Consider the following 22410-nt stretch of genomic DNA (forward strand, 5'->3'; position numbering starts at 1 on the left):
GCGCCAGAAATGGCAGTCAAAATTCGCATTTCACAAATTTTCCACCATTTCAGAAAGGCGGGACAAAATTCACCCATAACTAAGGCCCAAAAGGGCTGAAGCTAACTGGGTTTTTTTCTGGTGTCCTGCTGGCTCAGTCTGACCCTGGCTAGATGTCAAAGTTATTAATTGTGAAAAATAAAACAAATATAGGAAGGCCAGTATTTGTTTCCAGAAAAGGTGGTAGGGGCCATGTAAAGCAAGTGGAGGCAGGGTGGGTATGGGTTTGGTGTGTGGACTGAGCGGAAATGAAGGAGGTGGACCTATCCTGGTTTGACCCAGACAGCACAGTTTTCTGTCCAGGTCAAAACTGAAAGGAACAGTAACACAAAAAAATGAAATTGCTACTACTATCGTTTATACAAACAAGCTGCTGTGTGTAGCTATGGGGGAGAAAAGGCATAGGAGAAAAAGATAAGGCATAGGAGAAAAAGATAGTGGGATTCTACAGTTATCTACTATATATTATGTGCTTAACTGGCTGCCCCCTGGCTACACAGCAGCTTGAATATTTGCACAATAGCAGTGTTTCTGAAGCAAACACAAATGTTTTACCAGTGTTGGGCAGCAGTACATTATTTTTTCATAGGGTTGCCACCTTTTCAGTTTGGGAAAAAAGGGGCAGCTGGTGGTCGGGGCGGGCCAGTGACATTGGGGGCGGGGTTGATTGCTGATCACCACGTCATTAACTTCAATGTCCTGTCCAGATTTCCTAATTTGGACAGCTGGACAGGCACTTTTCACCTGGACCGTCCTTCCAGAAACTGGGCTGTCCGGGTGAAATCTGCATATGCAAATTAGGGGCGGAGAGGGAAATTGTGTGACGTTTTGTCACAAAACAAGGAAGTATAAAATGTTTTTCCCTTCCCACTCCTAATTTACATATGCAAATTAGGGTTTGGATTCGTTTCGGTATTCGGCCGAATCTTTTGTGAAGGATTCGGGGGTTCGGCCGAATCCAAAATAGTGGATTCGGTGCATCCCTAACCCAAAGGTGTAAATCATATTCAAAGTAGTAATTTTAATGAAATAAATCGCAATTTCCTAATTTGGTCAGTAGATGGCAGCAACCCCAAAGGCTGATCGTTGGTTAGGACCCTAACAGTTGTCATGATAATAGGAAGTCCAAAGGCCTATTTAAAGAGTAGGTAAAAAGAAGAGCCTCTTTGGCCTAAATAACACCCCACATTTACCAATGAAATAGCTAGTGAATGGTTAAGTGGACAAAAAGAAAAAAATAAAGACATAATTGCCCTTCTCTATTTGCAGGAGCTTTTTGAGCATCCAGGGATATAGATATATATATTTTATATTATAAAGATAATACGCCTGCATAGAGGTATTTTTCTATGTAATCTGTATGTTTCTTGCATACACCCATTTACTGTACAGCACTGTGGAATAGGTTGGTGCTGAAAGAATTGTAAGATGAAGAATTGTAAGATATGTATCTCTTGAGTATTAATGAAAATAGATCATCCCTTCCAATAGACTTGATAGCGCATTCTCAGACCCTGGAACCATCGGCGGTTGCTTTAAGAAGAAATATGTAATAACATAAGCCCATTGCTGTTGCTAATTGTTATGTGGTGCCAGCTTCATACTGTCTGCCTGTGAGCCTATTCTGGTAAATAAGCTTTGTTCATTTCACGGATGATAGACACCTTTCAGATAATAAAGTTCCTCCAATATAATTTTGCAAAAGAAAAAAAAATTAAAATGAAAAGAGGCCCAGTGGTAATGTTCCAGTGAAGGTTATCCCATTTCCAATTAGTTAATTAATCAACACACGGGTCTAAGCAGAGCAGAAGGGGCACAAAGAGGCAGCTAATTGGGACTGAACATTTGGTTCTGGGATTTTCTCAAACAAAATGTCATTCAGAGTGGATTGTCCTTTGTGGGGCGAGTAATTATGAATTGGAAAGTCCTGCTGCTGGTGGCCAACTCTTTCATCTGGGTCCTCTGCTTTTCTCTCATTTCCTATGACAATAAAGGGACGGCTAGAGAAGCTCTCAAACAGCATTTTCGTTTTCTATGTCAGAACCATGGTGAGTAAAGTCATAGTGGGGCAGATTAGAAATCCAATCAAGGTGCAAAGCTATATATCCCCATCCTTACCCCCATCCATAGGGTAGGCAATAAATACAGGGCTTCCATGAACCCTGCACCCACCAATGTTCACTAACTTGTGTGTCTAATTGATGCACATGTTACAACATGAGTAGGAGATGGTCCCATGTGCACCTGCCAACCCACCTCTCTTGCTACAGAACGCATCTATTCAAGAATGGAGTTCAGGGAGCCCTCAACAATATAAATGATGTAACTGAGGCATTGGTGTAACTATGACTGGCTGGGCCTCTGCAAAAAGAAATGTTATGGGGAACCTTGCCAACCTACCTGAGGCAACAACAAGTTAAAAACAAGGTACAAAGGGGGGCACGTGTTTTTGGTATCCCACCAATGTTACTTGGATTAAAGGAGGGACACTATAAATACTATAATTTGTCCTTTATATTCTAAGGAGGGTTCCCTGCCACCTTGGGGGCCTGGTGCAAATGCTGGACATTTGGCTGGTAACTTTCCTGCTACAAATGATCTAATACAGTGAATGGCTACAGGTTATTATATCCCCTCCCAACTCACAGACAAGCCCCCTATAAAATGTCACCCTCAATAATAATCAAAAGAGCCAAAGCATTTTGTTTGGATCACAACAAAAAGTTCCCAGCACGTCGGCCTGTTTTACTGCTGCTCTTTCCAAAGACAACTGGAATAAAGCAGAATGTTAGCCGGAGAAATTGCTCCTTTCCCCCCCTCTTCACATTATGATTATGACAATCTATTGCTGAGAGCTTGAGACTGATCATTTCAAGGCTGGAAAGTGGAATCATGTGTCTGATTATTACTATACTTCAAGCTCATTCAAATCAATTTATTTTAAACTGCATAAGAAATCGATGCAATTTGGTAGTTAAGAATAGCATTCTCATGCCAGTCAGGTAGGACTTAATAACCAGAGAATGGGGGAATTAAAGACAGCGGCACTGATACAATAAACAAGGCAAGTGGCAAATTCTATTTACAGGTTTCTAGAGATGCTTCAGGCACAGAATACAGTAGTATGCTATCATGAGCCTATGAGTAAGTGCCCCAGTAGGCACGAAATGCATTAGGCGGTCATCTATATGTTCAAATAAATTATTTGATTTTTTATCATAATATTGGTCTTTACTTTTTGCTGTTTTTGACTCCATCATGTGCCAACCAGGGCCATGCTGAAATATTACTTTCTGTGTTTGTGATTATAGCGAGTAACAAAGATATTAAAGAGGTTGTTCACCTTTAAATTCAATTTTAGTATGATGTAGAGAGTGATATTCTGAGACAATTTGCAACTGGTTTTCCTTTTTTAATATTTGTGGTTTTTGAATAGCTTTTTATTTAGCAGTTTGCAGTTTCAGCAATGTGGTTGCTAGGGTCCAAATTACCTTAGCAACCATGCATTAATTTCAAAAAGAGCCTGCAATAGGAATAGGGGAGAAGTAATAGCAATACATTTGTAGTCTTACCAGAGGCAGCCCAGCCGGCCAGCTCGTCCCCTCATCCCCGATGCACGCGCATGCCAGGTCCGGTCTAGGGGTAGGCAGAAGAGGTACCTGCCCCCCCCAATTGTTGCACCCTAGGCTTCTGACTCTTCTGCCTACCCCTAGTTCTGTCCCTGAGCCTTCCCAAGCATTTGTTTTTTTAGATGTGGTCAGTGACCCCCCGTTTGAAAGCTTGAAAGATCGCAAAGAAAAAAGGCAAATAATTAATAAATTATAGAAAATAAATAATGAAGATGAATTAAAAAGTTGTTTAGAACTGGCAAATCTACAACATACAAAAGTTAACTTAAAAGTGAACCACACCTTCAAATAGAACTTATTGTCAGAATCCAAATGTGTGTTACTGTCCCATTACAGATGTCATTTACTGTGCCAGTCCCATGATTTATATGGCACGGTGCCCACTCCGCAGCCTTGTCTACTCTGTATTAACAGGGCCCTGTGCATAAGAAAGCAAACTGTATGAAAGGTACTGTATGGGAGGCATAACATTGGACATATACACAGGGTATACACAGGACATGTTGAAGCTGTGGCACTACAGATATTGGGAAATACAGCTGGTTGAAAACCCGAATTAAGTGAATGTAAAAAAATGAAAGATTGTGTATGAAGATTACTTCTACTATTCACATGAGTGAACACATGGTGGCAGTATAGATTCCTGTTTGGAGGATGAGTATATATATCGGTTTTATGTTGCTTCCTTGATTAATTGTATTTTTATGGCAACCAGTGACATAACTTAAATCTACTAAACTCCATAGTAAAAGGTTTGCTGCTACATAAACATCCTGTAGAAGGTAATTTCTTTGAATATCTATCGTGATCTGCCCCCAATCCAGCAACAGCCCGGTTTCGCGTTGTGGCAAATTTTGAGAGTTCTGTTTTGGCAGATATTTTACATTTTCCTGAATTCTGAAGTCGACTTATCTCTCTACCTCCATGTGACAAGCAAGCTGCTCAAAAGAATATTGCCTGTAGCATTTAGTACATGGGAATAGGCTTGCAGAGGAGTACTAGTAATTTCATCCAAAAATACTAAGCTTTCTTAATCAACATCTTATTCCAATATCTTTGCTGCCAGCAGGGTTGAACTGGGCAGATGGGACACTGTCAAAAAAACCTGGTGAGCCCCAGCCCCCCACCGACCCAGACCCGCTCCCCAAATGAGACTTCTTTGCGCAGGTTCCTGACCGCGATTGTGACCCCTGGTGGGTCCTGGGCACCTAAGTCCAGCGATTGCTGCCAGACCTGTTGTATAAGGCATTAGGATTAAAGAAAGTAGAATAATGTTGGCAGCATCTGGATTCAGCAAGCAGACTTATACAAATTTTTTTTATCATTCTTTTATTCAGGAATCCTCTTCACCATGTTGGTATTTGGACCAGCCTGTGGTTTCATCTTGGGTTCCTTCTGTACAAAGATTTACGTGGATGCCTTTCTTACTGACACAAGTAAGTTTCATGTGTTTGAAGCATGCATTTTTATTGTGGTTTTATTGTGGGGTATCTGTTTACCCCCTGTGTTCTAAGAACTGTAAACCTCACTTTCAGTCTGCACAGGGCAAGAAGGGGCCGTCATAGAACTAAATAACGTCTAAATAATGTTTGTAAATATAGAATATGACCATAGGATCTGGTCGCAGATTTGTTTTCTGTGCTATATGGCACCAGCGTGAAAAGCTTGAGGTTCTGTGAGTTGAACGTGTATGTCATTAAGCTGATATTCATCTGCTTCTTCAGTATATTACGCCTCTTAAATGACTTGTGTTCCTGTTGTGCCGTAGGTAAGCTGGACATCACCCCAGAGGACCCACGCTGGATTGGAGCCTGGTGGGCTGGTTTTCTTCTCTGTGGTGTTTTGCTCTTCTTTTCATCGCTCCCGATGTTTGGTTTTCCACAGTCCCTGTCCCCGCAAATTGACCGCTCAGAAGAGAGTGAGCAAACCATGTTGCCTGACACGGAATATGAGAGGCCCAAGCCTAGTAACGGGGTCCTGAGGCATTCCTCAGAAACGGGGGACGGCACATCCTGTTTCCAGCAACTTCGAGGTATTTAGCAAACTTATATACAGTACTTACAAATCTACCGCATTCTTCTAGAGGTTAAGGTTTCATTATTTGAGTATTCTAATGGCCCTTTTCTGTAATTGCTACGAGGTATGGAGTAAATCCATTTGCATGAATCAAGACTCTCTGTGAATCAGTGAAACTTTGCCCGTAAATGACAGATCCAAACCAAATCTGTGTGATAGATGAGAATTTTTGCTTAATTTAGCCTGAAAATGTGCAGACTTGGCAGTTTGTTTCCCATTGATTCCCTTGTGCCTAATTAGATTGGGCACAGACCCAGGTCTCCAGGAGGGAGATGCAGAAATCCTGTTCAGTTTTTCAGTTTATTTTACTGAAGTTACAAGCTACCTGCTTGGGTCTACCATTCCGTTTGTCTTTATGATAAACACTGTCCATCCACTTCCATATTGGTCGAATATATATGGTGCAAATGAAAATCAGTGTCATTGCAAAATCAAATCCACATAAACAGAACATGAAAACAAAAGCAATCACAGAGGTTTGGAGAGCCACAGGTAGGGGGTGCATGTTGCTTTCCCCATGATTTTATAAACCTCCATCACAGACGGCAGATGAGCTGCTAATAATGGCTCTTGTGCTATAGTGAGGTGAGCCTTGTTTAGCTGATTTTTCACATCAGTTTTCACCTTGAGCCCAAGTAATTCCCGGCAGATTATATGTTTCAACTCCATAAATTAAATTGATTCAAAGCTTTCTCTAAAGGTTCAGTGCCAATTCGATGTGCCCTGGTATCTCATTTTGTTGATTTCATACATTATCCAGACCGTCGGCTGTGTTGAACAGAAAGTGCCCAGCAGGGGAGAACAACACAAACACAGTTCAACAATGAGCAGCCCTGACTAAGGAAGGAATCCAACGCAAGTGTGGAATGGTTTAACACAACAGCCAAAAAATTCTGTAACATGTTTAGCACCGTAAAGCACACCAACATATAGGGGCCCATATACTAAGGGTCGAAGTGAATTTTCAAATTAAAAAACTTCGAATTTTGAAGTATTTTTTGGGTACTTTGACCATAGAATAGGTCAAAATTCGATTTGAATTGAAAAAACGTCGACTTAGAAAATCTAAGTAGTGTCTCTTTAAAAAACTTTGACTTCAACACTTTGCCACCTTAAACCTGCCGAATTGCTGTTTAGCCTATGGGGGACCTCCTATAAACTTTGGAGTGTTTGGCTAAGTTTTGAGTAGTCAATGTATTTTTTTGTAAAATCGTTCAAATCGTTAGTTTTGAACGATTTAATCGTTTGATCAAACAATTTTTACTTCAATCGAAATGGCCGATTTCGATTGAAAAAATACTATTGAAGTATCAAATTCGATGGTCGACTTTCGAAGATTTTTAACTTCGAAATTCGACCCTTAGTAAATGTGCCCCATAGTATACGTAGGAAAAAGTGCTAAAAGTCCCCATTTAAGCAATGGGTTAGTCTCACGATGGTGCTGTCACTGTAACAAATTGTGGAAGTAGCTGCACATCTCGTTTTGCCATCCTTTTGGCATCAACTCTTCCATCAACAAAGTTGATAAAATTACGGATGGTGCAAAACCGTATAAACGTATCCATTTGCTTGAAGATATATAGAAGAATGCAGTTCATGTCTTTTTCTGTGATTTGTCATAAATTAAAGGGAGACCTTTTGAGATTTTTAATAAATCAACACAAATTTGCAGGGAAAAAATATGCAGTTGGGATTTTTTGTAAATTTGCCCATAACTATCTGTACATTTCTGTATTAAAGGGGAACTATCATGAAAATTTAATATAAGCTTCAGCATGCTGAAATAAGAAACTTTCTAAATACAATCAATTAAAAATTCTGTACCGTTTCTGATACAATCAAGTTTATTTTCCCTATTCCTCTCTTAGCATCTGTTTCTCCTCATTCTGTCTTCATTTGGGAGTTGGGTGTCAGATGAATGATCCAATATATATTATAGGGAGGCTCCTTTTACCTAGAAGATGTATTAGAGATCACTCTATTAGTTTGAAATATTTTATTTGGTTTTCACAATAAATCATAAAAATCAATATAATAACAAATAGTTGGCAGAAGAAGAAGATTAGCTCACTCTATTAAAATCACCAGACATCATGTCTCTCTTCATGCAGGATTTGTGCAAAAGGCATCTATTTTGTTAGATTTTGTTTGTATTGAAATCCGTTATTTGAGTGAACTCTAATACATCTGCTAGGAAAGGTAGCCCCCCCCCCCATAAGATATATTGGATCATTCATCTGAAGTTAGGGGTAATTTACAGAGACCCCAGATGCAACTACAAGAGCACAAAGAAGTGTGAAATTTCACAATCTAGTGCTTATTTTAACAGCATGTGTGTCCAGGGCCCCTGCAGGCAGTAAGTATAGGGTGGCCTGTGCCAACCAGCAATCCCTAATATGTAATTTAGGGAAGGGATAGGGGGCAGGAGAGGGAATGCCTAGGTGCCTTCCCCCCCATTAGGGCAGTGTTGCTTTACAAAGGCAGTGTTATTTTGCAAATTGCACACTTCTTTGTGTTTATGCAGTATCCAGTTAAAGGGGCGGCTCACCTTTAAGCTACCTTTTAGTATGTTATAGAATGGGCAGTTCTAATCAGCTTTTTAATTGGTCTTTATTATTTTTTATAGCTTTGTTTCATAATTTGCCTTCTTCTTTCCAGCTGTTAAATGGGGGGCCACTGACCTCATCAAATGCTTTGTAGGGCTACACGTTTATAGGTATTGCTATTTTTTTTACCCATCTTTCTATTCAGAGACCTGCTATTCATATTCCAGTCTCTTATTTAAATAAATGCATAGTTGCTAGGGCAATGTAGAATCCACCAACCAGATTGCTGAACTTGCAAACTGGAGAGCTGCTGATTAAAAAGCAAAATAATTCAAAATCCTTAAATAATAAAAATGAAAACCAGTTGCAAATTGTCTCAGAATATCACTCTGTGCATCACACTAAATGGCGAACAACCCTTCTTCAAAAAGAGGAAATCTGATTTTAATTTTTTTACGTAAAATATCTGTCTTCGTTGTACAGGTATAAGACCAGTTATCCAGAATGCTCGAGACCTGGGGTTTTCCGGATAATGGATCTTTCCGTAATTTGGGTCTTCATGCCTTAAGTCTACTAGAAATTCATTTAAACATTAAATAAACCCAATAGGCTGGTTTTGCTTCCAATAAGGATTAATTATATCTTAGTTGGGATCAAGTACAAGCTACTGTTTTATTATTACAGAGAAAAAGGAAATCATTTTCAAAAATTTGGACTATTTGGATAAAATGGAGTCTATGGGAGACAGCCATTCCGTAATTCGGAGCTTTCTGGATATCAGGTTTCCGGATAAGGGATCCTATACCTGTATAAAAAGAAATGCAGCAGTACTGCTGTAACCACCACATTCTGGCTGCAAGTTTGTAGGATATCTAGGGGCAGTGTTGGACTGGCCCACCGGGATACCAGAAAAACGCCCGGTGGGCCCAGGTGTCAGTGGTCCTCTTGCTGCTAAACATTTAGCCTATTTCATGGTCATTCACTTTTCCCTGGTCATTTATTTATGAGAAAAAGAGGCTGAATAATGGAAGGATAGAGTATATTATGTAGAGACTAGGAGAATAAAAAGGTTGAGTGAGGAGAGTAAGTATAATAATTTAGAAAGTGGGCCCTCAGCCTAAGGTCTCTGGTGGGCCCCTGGCATCCCAGTCTGACACTAGGGGCACAATTATTAAACCTCAAATTTATCTGGTAGGGTTTTTAAAGTGGAAAAAGATTGATTTTTTAGAGATTTATTATACCCCAAAGCTGCTAAAATTCTGAAATACTACATCTCAAACCAGTTGAAGGCATATAGAAGTCAGATGTCCCTGAAGGTGACATTGACATCGTGATCTGCGGTGGTTAACCCAGTTGGGGTTTTCATCTGATAAAGTTGAGTTTTCTCAGCTACAATTCAATAAAATTGAGTTTTCGGAGTGTCAGTTGTACTGTATATATTGACGCTCGATTTTATTGCTACATTTTTTTGCTCCGACTTTTTGGAGAAAAATTCTTGCTCAATGAGTTTAATTTGTGGAAGGGAGTTTCGTAGACTTTGTTTTTATTAAAAAATTAGATGAATTTGAGTTTTAGTAAATAACATTAAGAAAGAATTGACTGCATAGAAATTTGGGATTATGACCTGATTTCAACAAAGAACTACCAGTGTTTGCAGAAGCAATCAGTCGCCTTTTCCACAGCTATTGCCGGTCCCACTAGAGCACATTATGTCTGGTATTCAGCAACACATTTTCTTTTATCTTTTAATTTTATCTTAAACATTCAGGGATGATTTAGTTCATGTTATAACCCTAGATGTTTTTTTGAAGGTTAGTCAGCAGGTAGCCACCAAATGACACAGCCCCAGCAGGGTATCGCTGCGACTAATGAGGGTCTGGCTCATACGTTTTTCTTTTATATCAGGACGATGATAGTAAAAATATGTGTGGATCCTCATTACTCTAGCACCCCAAGGATCTGAGAAAGTCTATGACTTGATATAGCTGAAGATTATATCTGTATTCTTGTTTTCAAAGATGGGATGCAGAATTGGGAACTATTAGCGGTTTGTTTTTTTCTGGCTTCCGTGTTTGGTGTTGCCATGGGAGCCCCGGGGGTGTTATTATTATTATTATTGTTATTATTATTATTTAATGTAATAGCTATGATGTTATGAATTACACTTTGTACATTTACTTTTGGCTTCCTGGAAAAAGTATTATATGCTTTATAAGTACTTGGAGGCATGAATGCCCTTTTGTAAGGAACACAATGTATTTTGTATTATTATTATTAACATGTATTTTTGTAAAGCACCAACATATTCCACAAAGCTGTACAATGGAAGGGTTTATATGTAAAACATACATATACTGAAAGATCTAAAAAGGGCTCGGTAAAGCTTACAATCTAGGACAATCACTGGAGCTTGTTTACTAACCAAGAGCAAATTTGCACTCCCTGGAATCCAATCACATTTTTGCTTTCATTATTCTTCCTGCAGCTGATTGAAAAAAGCTAATTGCTGATTGGTTGCTGTTCATATTTACATAGTATTAGCAAATGAGCCATAGTGGTCCTCTTTTTTGAAAACTGGGCAAATATGAAACAGTGTATTTTCCCATAGCACCCAATCGGCCTTTGGTCTACTGCAGGGAGAAATGCAAATCTTATTATTGGTTATTGCAGGGGTTCATTTACTCAGTCAGTAAATGAGTTGTAGCTCATACCTTGTGTGCTGCACAATTTTGCATTCTCCTTTTTAGCTTCATTTTGGTAAACCTCATTGACATCTCACCATTTCATATGCCTCACTGGCCAAATAGACAGGAATATGTAACATTCGAGATGTGATTAGTTCTCTTTAAAATACTGAACTTCGTGGGACGAGGATCTGGGAATTGTCATCTAATATGCAATGGAACGAAACACTAGAAGGCCTAAAATGTGTTTCCTTTAATTAACATTCAGCACAGTTACTCTGAATATTTTTAAAAGTCTGTCTGGTGTCATTTCCAGTGTTCGGTGGAATAATAGCCCCATCATGTATTCATCATACCCTAAAAAATGTTTTTTTAGTCTACTCTAGTGTAACGCTATAGTAAATTAAGTGGCATCGTTCTCGAACTATGAGCTTTACCCTAATACTTTGCTCCAGACGAGACATTAATTCTCAGGGGTTAAGCCCTTGAAACAATGTGGAGGCAGGGTGTAGTACAACTGTAAATAGATGTGCACAATAATTGCACGTCAGTGGTTCTTGCAACTTAACCAGAGTATTTCTTTATTTAACAGAGTGATCCACATAAGAGTGTACATAAAGATTAAACAGGATCATTCATCAACAGTGGATAGGCATATACTCATAAGCACCAGGGGTCAATATTAGTCCCCACAGGGAAGAGCAGGGAAGCAGCAATGAAGGTACACCCAGATTTTACCCTAAGTGGAAAATCTCTACATCCCTAAGTCTGTACACTTAGTCCCTACTCTGGGCAATTGGTACCCGGGATCTTAATTACCCTCACACTCCTCATAGGAGCCCCAGGCTGCTCAGCATAATAGCCTGACTATCTGTCACTCTTATGTATTTTTATAGCGCCAACATATTCCTACATTGACCTCTTAAGGCGAGTAGCCTATCTTTAATAGACATGTCTAGGTTCCACTTTACCCTTCCTGCCTGCTCAGGTAAGGGCTTAACAAAATGGACCCTGAGCACATGGGATGGATAAAAACACTCTCATTTATGGGCCATTGAGGTTACTGCCTACATAGACAGGGTGGTACAGGCATTATGAGTGCCAGTGGAGAGAATACCAAGTGCGACATGGCATAAAGTATTTTTATAAAGTCAGTAAGGGTTCTTCATAATGCCAGAGAGCAAGAATCTAGAATGCAATGCTTTGGAACTATAGGGTCTGCAATGTCTTAAAATAATCAAAGCTATAGAGATCTACAATATCCTATCTATAATAATGCACTAGATAACTAGAAATGTGTCTGCAGGACATGATATATGTGAAATTATATATTCTATGAAATATAATATTTTGCTTTATCTTTATCACTGCAAATAACAATTGCGTTGTTACAACACATGACAAATGATGGATGTTGTATAAATTGTATGATGGTATAATTTCTCTTTCTGACCCCATAATGCAATAGGTTAATTCAAAAAGAAAATATGAGATGTTTCAGCTATGAATGATGTTAAACTTCCACTGATGATATCCATAAAGCCCAAGTTCTTGATATTCGACTTAACGCCTCAAAGGCCTTGTTGACACTTCATTGAGATAAATGTTAAATAGAACAGATTATAACATTCAATTCTGTGTGGAATTAGTCCCCACTTATTAAGACGGAGCAGAGCGAGCCTACAAGATGCCTTTCATTTCAAGCTGTGTTATGATTAAAATAATTAAGATGTTTACCGATGTAGAAAATTTGATATCCGATCCATTAACCAGATTCCTTGTTTCTGAGTAATCACTTAAGAATTTATGTACACGATTAGGCTCTGGAAGACTAGGGGGGTTAGGATAAGCAGGAATTAGGTAACCACAGCAGGTCTTGTATACTGGAGTGTAGTCCAGACGTAGAAAACCTTTGATTTGTGGTAGAAATACCAGCATGCCCGATCCAGCTGACAGAATGCTGGGAGTTGTTGTTCTGTGAAACCTTTTAGAGAAGAAAGGCAGAAGCGCTCAAACCACCCGCCACACTTTAATTTCACAAGTTGGAAACTCTTTCTATGTAGCGGTATATTATATCATTCAATGCAAATGCGCTCACCGCTGTTTCAAATTGGCTCGGGTGCACTTGCCCCGGGCCCTCCGCTTAAAATATTCCAATGTGGTAAAACTGTGGGTCACTCACCGCTCCTGTTCGGTGGTCCGGGTGCTGCGCCCCGAACCCTCAGCATGGGGGAGACATCAAAGTAAAAAGACAACTGCTTGGCACGCACTCCACAGGACTCCAGGTAGCAGTAAAAACTTATTTCTTTATTGCACAAACATATATCCTAACGCGTTTCGTGTGTTGCCACACGTAATCATAGGCATGCCTATGATTACGTGTGGCAACACACGAAACGCGTTAGGATATATGTTTGTGCAATAAAGAAATAAGTTTTTACTGCTACCTGGAGTCCTGTGGAGTGCGTGCCAAGCAGTTGTCTTTGTTCTGTGAAACCTTGACAGGGACAGTGTCTATCTGATGGGCCCTTCCCAACAATGCCAAGCTCCTCCAGCCATTCCTTTAGATAGTTAGTTAGATAATTTAAACCCTATGAGATATTTTGGGTGCAAAAGGCTGCAGCTTGTTTATTAACAAATTTACATAAATAACAACACACTTATCACCATCTGTTAAGTAGCAGCAAAATGTGTGTTTAGAACTTCATAAATAAAAACTCACCCACGTTATATTCATTCCTATGGGATTTTTAGAAGTCTACTTATCAATGTGTGAAAGTAAGATAAATACTGTTCTAAAAATCCCATAGGATTGAATAGAATGTGAGTTTTTATATATATTAGGCTTTTAACTCACATTTTGATAAATCTGCCTTTTTAAGTGTTTTATATAATATTTAACAAGTAACTTTCCTAAAAACGTTGATAGCCGCTGAAGGCTGAAAACAATTGTAACTAAGAGTGAGGGGCCTGCCAGTTGTCCCTGTTCTGGAGTTCCAATGATTGTTTTGTGCAGGAAAACTCACTGCTTTAAATCTACTCAACTCTGTTCTTCAGTTTGGGTGGAATAAAATTATAATCCTGGGGTTCCTTAGAGCTCCTTTTAGCTGGTGGCTTTCATAGGAGACATGACTTGTCAATGAAAGCTGCAGTAACTCCTACAGTATATGCGTGCAAGCATGGGAGTTTGCTGTGATCCATGCTTTATATGATTTCTGTATGTAGGTTCTTATATGCAGAAGATGGGTTTCTGCTGTTTTCAAGCTCTTGTAAGTGTTTCTACAAATGCATTTTTATGGGTCTAACAGTACTTGACTTGTAAAGTCTACAGTATTGCACCTGTAGTGGTTTGTGGCATAGAAGACATCTTCACAATGGCAGTTTGTAGCTGGAGGAGAAGCAGTAAGAGGCAATTTTCAGTCATAACGCATTGAACTAAATGACAGTTTGAACCACTCACAGAACACTCATCTACGTGTTCTCCAAAGTGGCAGGGCACATTGTCTAACTCACTGGAACCATTGTAGTATTTATATAGCAGCACCTAGTGTCTGTTAGACCTGAAACCAACACTAAGGGGCACATTTACCTAGGGTCAAATATCGAGGGTTAATTAACCCTCGATATTCGACTGTCAAAGTAAAATCCTTCGACTTCGAATATCGAAGTCGAAGGATTTACCGCTATTCCTACGATCGAACGATCGAAGGAATAATCTTCGATCGAACGATTAAATTCTTCGAATCGAACGATTCGAAGGATTTTAATCCATCGATTGAAGGGTATTCCTTCGATCAGAAAATTGTTAGGAAGCCTATGGGGACCTTCCCCATAGGCTAACATTGGCCTCAGTAGGTTTTAGGTGGCGAACTAGGGGGTCGAAGGATTTTTAAAAGAGACAGTACTTCGACTATTGAATAGTCGAACGATTTTTAGTTCAAATCGTTCGATTCGAAGTCAAAGGTCGTAGTCGAAGCTCGAAGTAGCCCATTCGATGGTCGAAGTAGCCAAAAAAACCATTCGGAATTTGAAATTTTTTCCTCTATTCCTTCACTCGAGCTAAGTAAACGGGCCCCTAAGTGGTCCATTTATTAAACCTCGATTTTTTTTCTGGTCAAGGTTTTAAGAGGGAAAACTTGAATTTTTGTGGAAAAAAAAAAACTTTACATTGTAGAGATTTATCATACCCCAAAGCTACTAAAAATTTCGAAAATACTCCATCTCAAACCTGTCAAGGTGATGTAGAAGTCAATGGCAGATGTCTCTGAAGTTGTTACTTGACATTGTGATCTGCGATGGATAATCCAAAAAAGTCAGAGTTTGATAAAATTGAGTTGTCTCAGCAAAGATTCGATAAAATTGAGTTTTCGGAGCATCATTTTTAGGATACGAATTGACGCTCAATTTTGTTGTGACGTTTTGACGCTCTGATTTTTTTGGAGAAAAATGATTGATAAACTAGTTCAATTTGTGGAAGGGAGTTTGGTCGACTTTGTTTTTATTAAAAAAAATTGATAAATTTGAGTTTTAATAAATCAGCCCCTAACAGTGCACAAGAGTAGCATGAGTAGAACAGCAGATATATGTTATATACTCTGTATAAAGGTAGGTATTTTTAAACTGCACAGTTAGGGGTATGCCTATAAGCATTATGCATTTTATAATAATAAACCAAAAACACAGTTGCTTTACCCCACAATCTCTCTGCCCTTTCTTTCAGTGATTCCCAAAGTGACAAAGCATTTGCTGTCAAATCCTGTGTTCACCTGCATCGTTCTAGCAGCTTGCATGGAAATCGCAGTGGTTGCAGGCTTTGCGGCATTCCTGGGGAAATACCTGGAGCAGCAGTTTAACCTGACCACTTCTTCTGCCAATCAGCTGTTAGGTAAGAACTCCTAACATTCTTACATCTTACTCAACCTGTGTTCATAATGTCTGTAACATGTTGAAAGGGTCAGTAATGATTTACTCCGGAGCTGCATTATGGCCAGTAGTGTTACTTTAAAGGAGAACTAAATCTTAGCTATCTTAGCAGCAAAGATCTGTGTCTAAAAGATGCCCCAGTAGCTCCCCATTCCCATTCTTTTCTGCTGAATCACTGCACATGCTCTGTGCTGCTGTCACTTACTGAGCTTAGGGACCCACTCACAATATACAGTACACATAGAATAGAAATGTCACAATATAAGGCTGATTAGTAATTAATACAGATAAATACTACATGGCAGCACAGAAACCAGTGCAACTAGCATCAGAATGTATTAATCAGCCCTGTAGCATCATCTTATATCACAGGCCAACCTCATTTTCTGCTTGATAATTTGCAACAACCCCTAAGCTCAGCTGCTCAGAGCCCACTGTGTCACAGACACTTTCCAAGATGGTGACCCCTGTAACAAATTTTAAGTCCTGGATCATTGTTGCTATTGAGAAGCTAAAACTTTAGGCAGGTACAATAAATTCAGTGTATAAAATATGGAATTTTAGCCATCTTCATTTTTAGGGTTTAGCCCTCCTATAAAGGGACACTGTAATGGGAAAACATGTTTAGTTTACATTTGTTTAAAGTTAAATCACAAGATAAGTTCAGTATGCACCACAATGTGCACAAAGAGCCCTGTCCTTAGTTATAGTGCCCATGCTAAAAGGTCAGGCCTAGACAATTGTAGCATTAAACCATGACTTTGTATCTTCAGGGCATTTGTATACGTAGATCTGACTTATGTATACGTAGAACTTGACAATGCTAGTTGTGTATAGCCTTTGCCTTCTGCGTTGGGACATGCTAAATGATACTAATGTGTTTATGCTTTTCGTAGGAATGACAGCTATACCCTGTGCCTGCTTAGGTATTTTCCTTGGTGGGCTTCTTGTGAAGAAGCTAAGCTTGTCTGCGCTGGGGGCCATCAGGATGGCGATGATGGTAAACCTTGTGTCCACAGCATGTTATGTGTCCTTTCTCTTCCTGGGATGTGACACAGGCCCTGTGGCTGGAGTGACTGTTCCCTATGGAAACACGTAGGTGACATTGTTCTTTTGCCCTTGTTTGTCAGAAGGAACCACAGACATTTTCATATAAAAGTACTCTACATTCTAGAAATGGTGCTGTATTTTCAAAATGTTGACTAAGTGAACATAATAAATAAATGCTGTTTAAATTATTTTATTTCCTGGTGTTACTGGCCCTTGAACTAATTTTAATGCTGTTAGTTAACGTCTACAGGCTCCAACCTAAAACCACGCAGAGTTTAAAAGCTTTTGTGTGTCGTTTGTTTCACACATTTTTATGCAGCTTGTTGGAAGCCCTTCATCACAGGATTGATGATTAAATGTGAGTAGTAGGGCATCTATAATAGATCCAAAACATTAATAGGCGTTCATTTGAATTGAAGTTAAAAGAAATCCTTATTAATCAGGAATGTATTTATACTCTATGCTTACCTAGGCGAAGATGAATAATGAAACCCTAATTATTCAAAAGTGACCCTTAATTATATTATGCTTGCTTAGGGTGTGGGCTCTTGGGCATTTAAAGTTGAATTTTTGTATTCTATCACACTGCAACACAAGTGCTAATTAATTTCAGTCTGCCCTGTGAGTCTGTACTCTTGGGAACAGACAACAACACTCAGTGCAGGGAAGCAGGGAATATAGAACTTGTTTTTTTTCCATTTTCAGTATTTTCTCCAGGCAGGCAAAAAACTAGAAGCATTGCTATGCCATGGAATGTCTCAATATGCTCCTCAGAAGAAACTCAGCTTAAACCAAACGAGGATACATGCCTCTAGTGGTTCCCTTGAGTGTGTGTTTAGAAGTCTGCATGCAAATCCTCCCTACAGGAAAGGTCTATTACAGCCCAATAAAACACCTCTGACTTTCAGCACTGAATGAGAGTAGAGCAATCTGCCAGCGGCAGGGATTTTGACATTGATTCCATTTGTACAGGCGTGGACCCTCAATCTCTTCCTGTAAGGGTGGTGGCAAAGGAGTTGCAATGTCCCGGCCTCCAGGAGCCAGCTGTCCATCAGAACTTGTTCTATAGGGCGTGGGGCAGAGAGAGCATGCACAGTATGCAGGCCTGGGGGTATTGAGGACCAAGTGGTGGAGTACAAACTTAGCAGGATGGGGATGAATGGTTGGGTGTGGGAAGGACAGCACAATATATGGCACAATTTTAGATCTGAAAATGTTTTGAATTACTTATTAGTGCTGAACAGACAATTTCAAGACAATCCTTTCAGTAATAATAAAACCTAATTAAATCCCATGAAGCCAAAATTGATACTTATGAATTATACAAGCCCAAAGTTAAAATCACTAATGAAAACATTGTTTCTGTACCAAGCTGAAACATTACAAGATGAAAATTCATCATCTTTGTTCTTCTAATCTAGCTCCATCCCCGGTGCCCCCGTGGACCGATATGCATCTTGCAACACTGACTGCGAGTGCGAGACGGACTCCTTCGCTCTTGTGTGCGGTGCGGATGGAATCACGTATCTGTCTGCTTGCTTTGCTGGCTGCACAAAAATGGTGAGCCCACAGCTTTGAAACATTTACATGCATGTGTCTTTGTTCCTACATGCAATTTATTTCATTTGCTGCTGAAGGGACACATCGGTCCTTTGCACTGATGACGTTTGGCGAGTGCAGGTTTCTCATCCAAATAGCATTATATATGAATTCCCAGCAGAGGTTCTTATATAATTAATTTTTTTTTTAACTTTTTTTCTGGAGAAGATCTGGATCTTGTAGAAACTTATAACCTATGCAGATAAATGTTCTGTGATGTAAATCGGGGGCCACAAAACTTCCAGAACATTGGCTCTCAAATATATTCAAATTCACCTGCTTGAGTGTAGTAATGACAAAAATAATTTATTTCTATGGGGCACAACAGTAACAGCTTTGCCCTGGGCCCACTGGTACCTTTAAGTGGCCTTGATGGCCAGTGAATCATGAAGATCAATTGCTGTATACTAATACATAATTATAATTAAGCCAAATGGAAAGCTTGGAAAGCCTAATATTGGTAGCTACCCCTAAACAAAAAATGTTGCCCTTCTGCACTGCAGACATGCTGTATCCAGCTCTTCAGACATTGTGATTCTGACTGATCCGCCTGTGAAAGTGACTTACCCAACAATTCTACCGGTATATCCACCTGTACTGCTGACATCCACTCAGTTCTGGCTGATCCAAATGTTCTACCAATGTGTCCAGATGAGGTTAAGTGATCAAGGGGGTTTCCAGATAATGGATCTTTCCATAACTTGTATCTCCATACCATAAGTCTTCTAGAAAATCATGTAAACATTAAATAAACCCAATAGGCTGGTTTTACCTCCAACAAGGATTAATTATATCTAAGTTTGGATCAAGTACGAGGTACTGTTTTATTTTAACAGAGAAAATTAAATAATATTTAAAAAAAATTGCATTATTTGCATAAAATGGAGTCTTTCTGGATAATGGGTTTCTGAATAACGGCTCCCATACCTGTAAAACAGGGGTCCCCAACTTTTTATACCCATGAGCCTCATTCAAATGGAAAAAGAGTTGGGGAGCAACACAGGCATGAAAAAGTTTCTGCGGGTGCCAAATAAGAGCTATAATTGTCTATTTGGTAGCCCCTATTTGGACTGGCATCCTATGGGAGGCTCTGTTTGGCATTACACTGTGTTTTTATGCAACCACAACTTGCCTGCAAACCAGGAATTGAAAAATAAGAAACTGCTTTGAGGCTACCGGGAGCAACATTCAATGGGCTGGTGAGCAACGTGTTGCTCAAGAGCCACTGGTTGGGGATCACTGCTGGTTGGGGATCACTGCTGTAAAAGATCCAAATTTAAAAAGCATGAAAAAATGCTAAACCATCTCTAAAAATTTGAGTTTTTATAGACAATAACTAGTGAAAAAAATCCAAAAACCAGCACGAAAAACGAAAATCAGCACAGCTCCCATTGACTTATATGAGGCCTTGACTGCTTTTACTTGGCAAAGTTTTTCATTGTTTTTACACTTTATAAATCTGAAATTTTTAGTGTTTTAGAGAAATAAAAAAACTATTTTTTAGAGAATTATAGAATTTGTGAAAAAAAAGGAAATCCGAATGTCAGTAAATAGAGTCTTTAATCTCCTGGTGTCTCAGCATATTAATGGGCAGATTATCAAAGGTCGAATTTCAAATTCATATGAATTATTTTACTCTAAATAGATATAAATTTGAATATTCTCACAACTCAACTGGGAGGTTATTTAAGAAAAAATTAGAATGTCTAATATTTGATCGATAGGAACGATCTAAAATTTGATTTGTATTCGATTCATATTCGATTCCCTCCAAAAAAAAACCTGAATGTCAGGAAGGTTATTAACATCTCCAAATGGCTCAATGGATCTATGGCATTGACTTCTACATTTTAGGTGGCGAATATTTGAATTAGGACTGTTTCCATGGCGGAGGTGTGATAAATCTCACATTCGAATTAGGGGATTCAAATTTTAATGTTTGAATTTTGACACCGAAAAAAATTAAAAAATTTGAATTTACTATTCGACCCTTAATAAATCTGCCCCTACTAAGTGCGCCTATAATGGCTAGCTTTCTGTTAAGCTCTTTAAGTCCTACAGTAGAAAAGCACTGTAATACATTACATGTATTCCTGACTGATTCACTTGAGCTACTGAGAGATCCTCCTGTGATACTAATCCAACCGTCCTGCCACCTTATCCCTTTGTGCTGTTGACAGATTCATTTGTCAGCAGCGCTGGTGGAAAAGAAAGGTTTAATATCCATCATGTTGTTTCCCAGAGTGCGTTGTTTTGCCCTCAAAATTCCAGTGTAATTATGGCTGCTGCCTATTTATTGCACCAAACAATTGGGAGCAAAATTTAGAGTGCCAGCAATGACATAGAAATGCCACTGGGGGGACATGTGTAAATTCATATTTATTTTGCCCCACTGTTTTGGTGCATTGCATATTACTGCACTGAGCACTTTTCTGTAAGGCATTTTAATAAATGGAAATGTGGTTGCATGCACAGAAGTTAATTAGGCATATTATTTTGACTAAAATCTATTGAAATTTTCTTCTATTGTATTTTTTACCATTCAAAATGCTTAAAAATTGCAGTTTTACTACCCACAGGCAAACAGAATTGAAAGAAACGAAACTATTGTGGTCCATCCACAATATAATCTTTGGCCGAAATCCCTCTTTCTTTTTTTTTTGAATTAGAATTATGTCTCTTTCTAACCTGTAAGTGCAGAAGTACAACTGGCTCATTTTAAGTACAGCATTAGCCCAAGGAAGCAATTTCCTTCTACCCATGTCCTATTATTACTGAGGGAATTACAGACCCTAGAATAAAACGTACGCTGATTTACTGATAATTCTTTTTATTTCCTATTCATTAAAGAATCTGCATTCATCAACACACTGTATGCCATTATGGTCTGGCATATATCTAATGTAGATAATGGTTTTTCATTAGTGAACTAGCTGAAGAATTGAACCGTACATTGAGTTTTGTCTATACCGGCACACGTCAGACACAGACAATACCTAGTCTTTTTTCTGCTTTTGAAGAAGTCTGCAGTCCCTGAAATAACCTAAAACTGAGCCATTAAATTTAAACTTCCATTAATATTTTCTTGCAAAGACCGTGGAATACAAGCAGAGCACGCTGAGGGGCATATTCATTAAATTTTGCAAAGAGGCTGCCTGATCTAAGCAGTAGGATTGTAAACCTTTAATATAGTTTCTGTGAACAGGAAGGAGGTTTGATAATTCTATGCATTTTTAAACCTTCTAAACATGAGATGCCCTCTTCTTCTGAAATGTTGCTTTTGCCAGAACGTCTCAGCTTAACTGAGAAACTGTCGATAATTCTCTTTCATTTGTGAATAAAACTTTTATAGGTATGAATTCTTCTTTTCAAAAGCTGGAATTTTATATACTGTTACACCCCTATGAATTGGATCATCTGGTGAATAGCTTCTAGTGTTCCTATTTGCCATTTTATCTCTTCTCTAAACAGTGGCATTAGAATTTACCAGATCCCACATCAAAATCAATGCAGGGCCCCCAAGATATTGGGAGCAGGAAAATCTTCCATAGACAAATCCTGAGTGGGCCCCTTATACTTCGGGGGCCCTTTACAGTCATAGGGGCAAATTTACTAAAGTGCGAAGTGAAGTGAAAATTCACCAGCGTGACGTCATTTTGGAACTTTGCCAATTTACTAACGGTCGCTGGCGTAACTTCGCTAGCGAAGGAGACAGACTCTAGCGGTACTTTGCTCCCTAACACCAGCCGAATTTGCGTTCTGGCGAATGGACGTAACTATGCAACGTTACTGAACGTTACCTCTTGAGCCAGACTTGCCGTCGCCACCTCAGACCAGGCGAAGTGCAATAGAGTAGATAGGACT

At 39.1% G+C, this 22410-nt stretch overlaps 1 protein-coding gene across 1 annotated transcript in view; it reads left to right on the forward strand.

The window, feature by feature from the left end:
• Nucleotides 1-22410, forward strand: part of slco3a1.L (solute carrier organic anion transporter family member 3A1 L homeolog) — a 178351-nt gene that overhangs the window by 115877 nt on the left and 40064 nt on the right. The window contains exons 3-7 of the mRNA XM_018253240.2: nucleotides 5006-5104; nucleotides 5437-5700; nucleotides 15695-15859; nucleotides 16794-16992; nucleotides 18369-18507. Coding sequence (XP_018108729.1) covers nucleotides 5006-5104; nucleotides 5437-5700; nucleotides 15695-15859; nucleotides 16794-16992; nucleotides 18369-18507 — 866 coding nt within the window. The remainder of the gene's footprint in view (nucleotides 1-5005; nucleotides 5105-5436; nucleotides 5701-15694; nucleotides 15860-16793; nucleotides 16993-18368; nucleotides 18508-22410) is intronic.

The sequence above is a fragment of the Xenopus laevis genome, chromosome 3L, assembly GCF_017654675.1.
Source record: "Xenopus laevis strain J_2021 chromosome 3L, Xenopus_laevis_v10.1, whole genome shotgun sequence".
NCBI classification, from domain to species: domain Eukaryota; kingdom Metazoa; phylum Chordata; class Amphibia; order Anura; family Pipidae; genus Xenopus; species Xenopus laevis.